The sequence below is a fragment of the Podarcis cretensis genome, assembly GCF_951804945.1.
Source record: "Podarcis cretensis genome assembly, chromosome: 11".
Lineage (NCBI taxonomy): Eukaryota > Metazoa > Chordata > Lepidosauria > Squamata > Lacertidae > Podarcis > Podarcis cretensis.
In genome coordinates this window covers 65,189,404-65,200,345 of record NC_137180.1, presented here as the reverse complement: position 1 = coordinate 65,200,345, position 10,942 = coordinate 65,189,404, and the positions used below count along the sequence as shown (strand labels likewise).

At 49.6% G+C, this 10,942-nt stretch overlaps 1 protein-coding gene across 2 annotated transcripts in view; it reads right to left on the bottom strand.

Moving 5' to 3' along the window:
• Positions 1 to 9,395: 9,395 nt before the first annotated feature.
• The window catches only part of CNTFR (ciliary neurotrophic factor receptor), a 430,283-nt gene continuing 428,736 nt past the window's right edge, over positions 9,396 to 10,942 (bottom strand). For both annotated transcript variants that reach the window (XM_079995051.1, XM_079995052.1), the window contains one exon: positions 9,396 to 10,705. In XM_079995051.1, the coding sequence (XP_079851177.1) occupies position 10,705 (1 nt within the window). In that variant the 3' untranslated portion in view covers positions 9,396 to 10,704. The remainder of the gene's footprint in view (positions 10,706 to 10,942) is intronic.

Here is a 10,942-nt window from a genome sequence, read left to right as displayed (position 1 = left end):
TTTCCTCTCTCCTGCAAGTGAGAGGAGCACCCTGTTACAACAGTTCAATAAAGGCCAAGCCTACAGGCTGCTGATTTGCTCCAATTTACTCTGGTTGGTGTCTTTACTTTTTGTCCAAGGGAGCCCTCAGATTTTTCCGGTAACAGTCCTGATCCAGAAGGTTCTGCTTATGTTTATGTTGTCATTATCTTTATATATCATCAATTCTATTAATGTTTAATTGCTTTCGATGATTGTTTTCCATACCCCTATTTTTTAGCCTGTTCTGTTTTATTTGTAAGCCTTCTTGAGTCAGGGAGAAGAAAGGTGAGCTATAAATAAATATAATAATAGGTAATAACCTTGCCCCACACTTGGTAGAACATCTGAGAGTTGTGGGTTCGAATCGCACGTTGGGCAAAAGATTCCTGCATTACAGGGGGTGGACTAGATGAGCCCTGTGGTCCCTTCCTTCTCTCCAGTTCTTATTTGCTCTGGCATGAGGCTGCAGACATTGGAGTTGGACATCCCCAGATCTCCCTCTGCTCACAAGCAAAGAGGATCTTCAAAGGTGCCCTGGAAATTCCTCTATTCCCCCAGGGACTTGGGGAGCAGAAAGCAAACTATCGGACTAAATATGGTTCCAAAAATTATACTTGGTTGTGCTTAGATTAATTTCACAGACATAATTGGGGGGGGGGGGACTGATTTGAATAAAGGAATACAGATTATTGGTAACTAATGAGAAGTGCTGAAGCCGCAAAGGGATAGAGGGAAGTCAATTAACATATCAAGGATTCAAACAAGTTTAGTGGAACGGAAAGAAAGTGATTGTAAAGGAAAGAAGGAGAAGAAGAAATAGTAATGTAATTCCTTTCTGGGAGCCTTTTGTATAGAATATTCAAATGACGGTTTGTATCCTTTGAACAATTGTGTGTATCTTTTTTGTATTCTTTGCTTTATTCTTTTTCTCTCTTTCTTCTTCTTTTCTTTTTGTGTATTTGCGTGTAACTTTTAATTTATTTTCTCTCTGTAGTTTTCAAAAATGCAATAAAAAAAAAATTAAATTAAATAAATAAATAAAGGCTGGAATATGCTCACATGCGCCCTCGTGTGGCAACCTCAACAAAGTGCTAGCAGATTTTCTCCACGAAAGGACCGGTAGCCTCATGCGACTGCATCTGTTTGGTCTAGACCAGGGTTCCTTGGGTCTCCAGCTGCTTTTGGACTACAATCCCCATCATCCCTGACCACTGCGCCTGCTAGCTAGGGATGATGGGAGTTGTAGTCTAACTGCAGCAGGACACTCACGTTTGGGAAACCCTAGTCTAGAGGCAGTGGTGTCACAACGGGACGGGTGGGGTCGGGAGGGTATTGCGCCCTGGGTGCCATGTCTGGGGGGGGGGGTGACAAGAAGACACCCTGCAGGTGAGCCACTGTTTTGTTATCAGGTTGGATCGTAAATTTGAAAGGGCAACAAACCTCCTGGAAAGTGCATAAGGTCTGCGAAAATTAAGGAGCGGACGCCGAGACTGTATTTCACCGAAATTGTCTAAAATGGCGACTGCTGCTTGAACGGACTTTTGGACTTTTGGATTTATGTGAGATGAATTACTGGAAAGCATTTCAAAGTTCACACAGAAATATAAAAAGGCTGTTTCTTTTACCTTGCTTGTGAAGACAGCTTGGAGGTTATTAAGAAGAAAAAGGATAATGACAAGGAGATGAGAAGATGGGATTGTGAATGTCAGGGAACTGCCATCAGTGCCGGAGAGAGAGAGCAAAAGCCAGAGGGATTCCAGAGAGCGTCCCGGGATCGGGAGGAGCAGGCCATCTTCTGGGGAAGAGAATCAGCGTAGCACCAGTGGAAAAGGGGGGCAGATGGGGGAAGCGGCGAGGCGGTCTCATGACTCCTTGCCTGGAACCAGCGGGGAGAGTAGGGGTCCTCCGCTGCCTACGCCCTCCTTGCGCAGAAGGCTTTTGCGCAGAGAGAGTAGGAGGAGACTAGGCGTCAAAGAGCTTCTTTGCTGGAAGAAGTTTAAGAAACGCCCACTGACGGATTCTGCCAGCGATTGAGTCAGCCACGGGTGAGTGGCTGTCTGGACAGAAAAGGTTCACTCAGGCAACCCAGCCAGGTGTTTGCACCCAGCTGGGGAGATAGACACCTGCTTACGCATGAGCAACCCCTAGAACCATTACAGTGAACATCAAAGCAGCAGAAATACAGGAAGATTGGACTCCTACCGAACTCGAAGCATGGGTACCCCCCACAAAAAAAATAAAAATTCGGCTTAACATTTGGACTTTGTGATTTGAATTGATATAATTTGGAATATGATTGGATATGATTGGTTTGATAAATGGAATTTTTTAAATAAAAAAATATTTTTTTAAAAAAACAAGAAGAAGGCACCCTGCAGGGGCTGGCGGCTGTGCAAGCAGCCATTGTGCCACTGCAGCCACATGTGGAGGATCCCACAGCTGGCGAGCGGAGGATCCCAGTGCCGCCGTCAAACCGCTATGTACAGCGCATGTGCGGTGTCGCACACATGCACTGTACATAGCGGTTTGCCGGTGGCACCGCTCTAGCACCTTATGGAGGGCAGTGGGATCCCTCCATTCCCACTACAGCTGCGAACGGAGGATCCTGGCACTGTCCGTATAGTGCTGGAGCGCCAGCACTGGCAAACTGCTATGTGCAGCACATGTGCAGCGTCGCTTCATGCAGGGCCTGCGCCGTATGTAGTGAGGCCACACATGCTCCATACATTGCAGTTTGCCGCCTGGGTGTCACAACGCCTTCATTCGCCCCTGTCTAGAAGAACAAGACCTGAGCTTCACCTCTGCATTTATCTTAAAAACCATTGCAAAGAGTTAAAATCATTAGTGGGATTGCAATCACACTTGTAATGTAACAAAGAACTATGGACATTGTGGAGATATAAAAATCTGGATCAGTATAAAAGATGCAGAAGGAAAGGACTCACAAAGGGAAGTCCGGGAGATTCTTGGGAATCTCGTTTTTTATGTAGTATGTTGTGGTGTGAATGTAAATTTTAATACGGAAAATCAAATAAACCCATTTGAAAAACAATAAAATAAAAATCCTATGCTCAGATTGTATAGATGTGCAAATAAAATTCTGCATCCTGAAGACTCTGCAGTCTCTGCTGACTTCCTTCCCAAGGAAACTGGGCATGGAGTAATATTATTTTTGCAACTTTATAGACTGACATGATGCTGCCGCTCAGCGATTGCACCTTAAGCTCCTTGGAAGACGAGGTGGAATCTAAATGTGACCAGTTCATTCCATGGCCCCCCCTTGCTATGAGCAGCAGCAGCAGGGAAACCTGGAGTGGGGTTTTGGGGGGTGAGCAATGTCCTCCCTCTCCCACCCCTCTCCCAAGCCTGCTCAGATGGTGCCTGCGAAGGATCCCTTTGGGGTGTGGTCTGGAAAAGCAGAGCGGGAGTCGATTATCCATCTGGCCAGAGGCAGCTTCGACAGGCAGCGTCAGGGGAGAGGAGTTCTATCTGCGCAAAGATCAAAGGAACCCTTCACTGAATAATTCACTTCCCCACCTCCATGCAAAACAGCGGCCGGATTATCAGTCCAGGCCTGTAATAATCAGTCCTTCTGCTTGGAAGACAGAAAAAAATCCTTCAGGCAGCAGCACTCCTTGCCACTTGAGGCAGCAATGGCCACCAACATGGATGGCTTTGAAGACCGTAAGGTCCTCCGTGGGAAATACCAGGAGAGGCGGTCCAGTAAGTACAAGGGTCCTAGGTCTTGCATTTTGTTTTCTTGAAAATGGTCCTTGGAGATAGACTGCCTCTGATCCTGGAGGCTCCCTAGATCCTTTGTGGCTACTGGCCCTCATATAGACTGGCTTTGGGCTTCCATTTAATAGCAAACCTTTCGCTTCTTCCCAGATACGCCTCTCCATTTCCCACCTAGAGGGGTGTCTAGTTGGGCCACGGCAGCTCATAGGATACTAGAGCCTGCATTTCAGGGGGTTGGACTAGATGACCCCATGGGTACCTTTCCAAATCTGTGATTCTCTGGAGGGGCTTCCCTTGGCCTGACACCCATAGGTCTCATCTCATGCAGGGGTGCAAAGATCTGCCCGCTGCCCCCGCATTTAGTTTAGCCCCAAGATTAACTTTTATTATGATGTAAGAGTTAATTTCGCATGCACTGCGCTGTTGAGAATGACAAGCACCGTTGTTGAGTCTGACAAGCGCCGCTGCTGGCACGGCACATCTTTGGTAAATGGGCGCACAAAGTCGAAAGTCCTTAAGTGAAACAGTAGGTGTACATTTTGGTAATACCTAGGTATATATGAGGGGACGCAGGTGGCGCTGTGGGTTAAACCACAGAGCCTAGGACTTGCCGATCGGAAGGTCGGCGGTTCGAATCCCCACGACGGGGTGAGCTCCTGTTGCTCGGTCCCGGCTCCTGCCCACCTAGCAGTTCAAAAGCACGTCAAAGTGCAAGTAGATAAATAGGTACCGCTCCGGCGGGAAGGTAAATGGCATTTCTGTGCGCTGCTCTGGTTCGCCAGAAGTGGCTTAGTCCTGCTGGCCACATGACCTGGAAGCTGTACGCCAGCTCCCTCGGCCAGTAAAGTGAGATGAGTGCCGCAACCCCAGAGTCGTCTGCGACTGGACCTAATGGTCAGGGGTCTCTTTACCTTTACCTAGATAGTTAAGAGCTTAGGTGACTTCAACGGTGGGTGCCTGGCGCCCCCCAGAATTCGGCGCCCAGGTGCCCTGCACCCCTTGCACCCCCGTGTAAAGATGGCCCTGATCCTATGTCACAGGAAGAGGCTGCTGGATTAGACCAAAGGCCCACCAAGTCAAGCATCCTGTTCCCTCAGAGGCCGGTCAGAAGTTTGTGGGAAACATGTAAGAAGGATTCAAGCACAAGAGCAACTTTCTTCTCCTATGGTTTCTGGCATTCAGAAGTGTTTCTGCCTCGATAGCCCTCCATGAATTTTTCCAGTCCTCTTTTAAACAAAAACATCTTGGGGGTCCTGGGCCACAGGGAGGTTAGGCTGGCCTCAACCAGAGCCAGGGCCTTTTCAGCACTGGCCCCGACCTGGTGGAACGCTCTGTCCCAAGAGACCAGGGCCCTGCAGGACTTGACATCTTTCTGCAGGGCCTGCAAGACAGAGCTGTTCCGCCTGGCCTTTGGTTTGGACTCACTCTGACCCTTCTGTTTCCCTCCCCTTATGGTCTTGATATATCAACTACTTTAAAAATGAGGCTGCATTTTAACCTGTATTTTAAATTAGTTTCCCCCCCCTCTCTTTTCCCCCTATTATGTTTTTACTGTGATTTTACTGGTGTTAGCCGCCCTGAGCCCGGCTCTGGCCGGGGAAGGCAGGGTATAAATTATTATTATTATTATTAGATTCTTGCCTTCACTTCCTACCCAGAACCACTTGGGGAGTTAAGGAAAATATTTGGAGCCTGGGACCCAGGGTGGGTTCACCCCCTAGCCGCTCCTGCCTTGGGCTCTGGCCATCAGAACTTCTTCAAGGTAGCAAGAAGACTCTGTGGACTAGATGGGTTGTTGGGCCTGATCCACCAGGTTCTCCTTCGGTTCTGAGTCTGCGCTGCCCCTGCAAACCGGCTCTGCGTGCCTCTGACAAAGCGAAGGCTCAAGCCCTCACCAGAGCTTCCCGTGAGGAGGGGGCTGGACGGAGAGCCGTCAGCTGTTATAAATCACCCGGGCTTTCAGGGCCCAGGGCCGTGAATCTATAATTAGCGCATAATTAATTACCAGATGTTTTCAACACTAATGAAACATTAATAAATGATGAAGCGGTGCAGCCTGGTAATGGGGCATTTAAAAGGCAGCTTGCGAGGAGAAGCCGGCTAATTTGCTTGCCTTCCCTGGTGGTCCTTCCTCTCCTGTGGTGGGGGCGGGGGGGATCTGAAAGAAGGAGAGGTCTCCTTGTGAGTAAGTGGAGAAGGTGGGCAAGACATGGCTGGGAAGGAGAGCCCTCCACCTTCCGAGTAGAACGGACTGCCTCCGAAGGGGGACTCTGTTGGAAGCTTTTAAGCAGAGTTTCAGTGGCCACCCGTCATGGGTGCTTTAGTACCTTGAGGTCATCTAGTCTGACCCCAATCACAGCTAAAGAATCACTGACAGATGGGCCTCCACCAAAGCAAAGTCCACTGCCTTCCAAGGTTATCTCTTCGCCGGTGAACGTCTCTTTGTGGGAGCCTGCAGTCAAATACAACTAGGGTTAAGACAATAGAGATGTGTTTCCTAGACTCAGTTAGGCCACGCCCCCTCCTCTCCAAATGAGGGTGGAGGTGAAGCCTTGTCTTCCTGCTCGCTCTCCATGTAACTGACCAAGGAAGACGTGTCTAAGTTTTGCTCCCAGCTTACAGCACATATTCTGTGTTTTCTACCCCAGAGTATTCTGCCTGTGTTCTCCTTGCTGCTGCCTGGATAAATGCATGAATCTGACCTTTGGAGCATTCTGTAAGTAAAGTATTTTAAACTCATTGCAAGAAGGCTAGAAAGAGTGGAGTGTTGCATGCAACCAAATGAGCTAAGAAAATCTAACAAGCTATATTCCCATGTTATACGGCTGCTAAACGTTGGCAGCAGAAAGCAAGCTGGCTCCATCTTCTCTCTGACGTTTGAGGGAGTTGGGGATGTTTCACCTGGAAAAGAGAAGACTTCGGGCTCATCCAGACTTCCTTTTCCACTGTGCTTTCCAGCACAGATCTGCATTTTAAAGTTCCGTGTCCAAATGGGTGTTTTACCACTAAACTGGAGCAAATGGCAATCCGCAGAAAAGCAGTTTGATATTTGCTGATTCAGTGGAAAAATGCAGGCTTTTCTGGGAAAATGCCAGGAGAGGAGAGAGTCTGAATGAGTCCTAAGTCTTATCTTCTATAATAATAATAATAATAATAATAATAATAATAATAATAATAAAAATTATTATTTATACCACACCCATCTGGCTGAGTTTTCCCGGCGGCTCCCAGCAGAATGCGCGGGTTGTGATTCGCCGCTTCTGTGCATGCGCGTGATGTCATTTTGCGCTTCTGCGCATGCGCGAGCAGTGAAACCCAGAAGTAACCCCTTCTGGTACTTTCGGGTCACCATGGGACGTAACCTGAAAGAACGTAACATGAAGTGGACATAACATGAGGTATGACTGTACTAGCCTTGCATTTCAGATGTGTCCTGGGTTTTCAAAATTGGCTCTGAAAACCCACTAATGAACAACCTTCAGGCAGTGAGACTGCTACCGATGTCTCTCCCGAGCTCAGACTCCGACTGCTCTGGACTCGGTCCTTGCAGCTGAAACCTGCATGCAGTCATGTGACTCCTCACCACCTGACCTGTCTGTGAAGACCGTTTGAGCCAAAAGGGATAGGAGCCGTATTCTGAGATCCACATCTGGTCCCATTGTTGAACATCTTCCACCCCACAGCCATATTTCTCCTCCGCTCCCCGTTCCTCCCCTGATCCCAGCAGTGCGCGCGCATCAAGGAGCTTGGAGCATGGAAGTTCAATATGCCAAGGGGCAAACTTCCCATCAACCCCACTGTGGGCTCTTACATCCCTCCAATGAGCCCTAAAAACTTTTAGCAGTGCAATAAAAGCTGCACCGGGGCCCCTAATTAATTCCTAATCCTCGTTTCCTAGACCTCGTTCCAGGAGGGGTGGGGACTTGTTAATGGGGATCTGGATGGGGAAAGAGTCATTTTCCCCTGCTCAGCTGAAGGAAGAGGATCACTGAAGCCAGCGCTGGCCAGACCCCCACCCCCAAAGGACCCCCTAGGTGGCTCTCGGGGCCAGTCCAAAGGGTGGCTTGCCGGCCAGCTCTGGTAGCACTCATTTCCCTCTCCCGGTTATAAATCACTTCCTGATAAACCAGAAGAGAGATTGGGATGCTGGTCACACTTCCTCCATGATGGCTTTGCAAAAGAGCCCCACATAACCAAACCTCAAGAGGAAAAGATGAGGAAATTTGGTATGTTTATCCTAGATCCACAGCTGTCCATGGAGGCGCAGGTCCATTCTGTGTCCAGGGCAGCTGTCTCCCAGCTCTATCTGGTACGCAGGCTGAAACCCTACCTGCCCACAGACTGTCTTGTCAGAGTGGTGCATGCTCTGGTTATCTCCCGCTTAGACTACTGCCATGAGCTCTGCGTGGGGCTACCTTTAAAGGTGACCCAGAAACTACAACTAATCCAGAACGCAGCAGCCAGACTGGTGACTGGGAGCGGCCGCCGAGACCACATAACACCAGTCTTGAAAGACCTACACTGGCTCCCAGTACATTTCTGAGCACAATTCTAAGTGTTGGTACTGACCTTCAAAGCCCTAAATGGCCTCGGCCCAGTATGCCTGAAGGAGCGTCTCCACCTCCATCGTTCTGCCCGGACGCTGAGGTCCAGCGCCGAGGGCCTTCTGGCAGTTCCCTCGCAGTGAGAAGTCAAGTTACAGGGAACCAGGCAGAGGGCCTTCTCGGTGGTGGCGCCTGCCCTGTGGAACGCCCTCCCACCAGATGTCATAGAGAACAACAACTAGCAGCCTTTTAGAAGACATCTGAGGGCAGCCCTGTTTAGGGAAGCTTTTACTGTTAGATGTTTTATTGTTTTATTGTGTTTTTAATATTCTATTGGGAGCCACCCAGAGTGGCTGGGAAAACCCAGCCAGATGGGCGGGGTAGAAATATATTATTATTATTACAGTGGTACCCCAGGTTAAGAACTTAATTTGTTCTGGAGGTCTGTTCTTAACCTGAAACTGTTCTTAACCTGAGGTACCACTTTAGCTAATGGGGCCTCCCGCGCCGCTGGAGCACGATTTCTGTTCTCATCCTGAAGCAAAGTTCTTAACCTGAGGTACTATTTCTGGGTTAGTGGCGTCTGTAACCTGAAGCGTCTGTAACTTGAGGTACCACTGTATTGTTGTTGTTATTATTATTATTATGACGAGATTGCACTGGCCTATTTATTCTGAATGTTTGTAAGTGATGCCAATAAAGGTCTGATGATGATGATGATTGAATATTCAAGCTGCAGAGTTGGAAGGGACCCTGAGGGTCATCTAGGCCAACCCCCTCCAGCGCCTGGAATCACAACACCTGGAAGGCGGCCATCCAACCTCTACTTAAAAACCTCCAAGGAAGACAAGACCACCACCTTCTTCGGGAGTCTGCTCCACCGTCTATGGGCTCTTACCACCAGAAAGTTCTTCCTAGTGGAGGTACGAAGTTTGCCCCTTATGTGTGTGTGTCCTGTCCCATGTGCCCCCCCCCCTTATTGCCTTGGCACCTTCGTTTATGAGACGGCAGATCCTCCTTCTTCTTCCTCGTTTCAAGGCTCCTGGCTCCAAGGCTCCAAACCAAACCATTTACCACATTCACACAAAAACCCATAATGAAATGGTCACATTTAATGAACAATCTCTCTCTTGTGTGAGTGCGGGTGTTTTTTGTTTTTCCTTCAGTGAAGTGTGTGTGATTTTAAAAGTTTTTTTTATATATATACACATCTATAAAAAGTTCAAATACAGCATATTATCGTTTTGGAATAATAGGGCATAGGGTGTTCAATACTGCACTTTGAAACGAGGGGGAGGGAGGGAGAGGAAGGGAATTTGGGGAAGCCGGATTCTTACAAAACAGGATTTGGGGAAGGGGCGAAGAGAGGGAACAGGGCAGTTTTAGGTGAGGTGGGGGCCAAGAGGACATCTTAGTTTAGCTACAGTTCCATCGGGTATACATCCCACTCCCCAATAATAAGACCAATACACAAACCTAAGGAGTTTCTCTGTATAAACGGAAGGGGACAAACAGCTACAAATGGGGCAGGAGGGAAGGGGTGAGCGTGTGTTTTCCAAGATGGGACCCCCTCCTGACGTCTCCTTCGGTGGGACACTTACGAACGGCTTCTTTTAAAAAACAAAGACCCGCCAGCCGCCTTGACGCACCCGTCTCGTGGCTCCCGGTGGGGGTGCTTGCTTTATTCCGCCCCCCACCGTGATGTGTGGGGCAGAGCCGCAATGCCTCCCTGGGCACATTTGACTCTCTCTGCCCGGCCGAGGGCTCAAAGGTTCGTTCTCTCACAGCTGCCAAGAGGAGGAAGGGGAGGAAGAGGAACGCTGGCCTTGTGGGGCAGCCCCCCTGGGCGTCAGGTTCGTGGCCTCCCCTCCCGGAGCCGCCCTGTCCGTCCGTCCGTCTGTCGCGCTCCTGTGTCCAGGAACCAGGCTGCGGGTTCGAAGCATGCCCAGCAGAGGGTCTTTGGCGTGGTGGTTTAGCTGTATGATCTGAACCCAGGGCCGGGGGGTGGCTGGTGCTCCAGGCTGCTGCTCCCTCCCTCCCTCCCTCCCCACTTCAGGCCTGCCTTTCTCCTCCCCCCGCTCAGACACCCCCCCCCGATCCCACCCCACATTCCCGCCTGTCACTTTCGCGTGCGAGGAGAGCTCCTCTGTCCTTTTGAAGGTTTAGTCAGGCGGCTTTGCAAAGTTCCGGGAAAGTTTGTAGTTGGTTGGGTGGCAGGTGGGTGGGTGGGCAGGTGGAGAGCCTGGCCCCCCTTGGATCTTCTTTTTTGGGGGGCTCGGCCTTCTGAGAAGTGCAGCGATGAAGAGAAACGGAACACGTCCTTCAGACCATGTGCAAAACAGAAGCAAAGACAGACGTTCCGGTGAGTCGGGGTCCTCCTCAGCGGGGCTCCGAGGCCGAGTCTACAGTAAGGGGGAGGGAAAGGGAAAGTGAATATAAGAAGTGGCCCCCCTAGTCCAGCATCCTGTTCCCGCATTGGCCAACCTCTGAGCCAGCCATTCAAATTGGTGGCGGTCGTCACCGCCTCTTGCTAAACCCTGGAACTCACTGCCACTGGGGGCAGCGATGGCAAGAGACCTGGATGGTTTTAGAAAGGGACTGGACAAATGCAAAGAGGAGGAAATTGGCTACCACAAGAT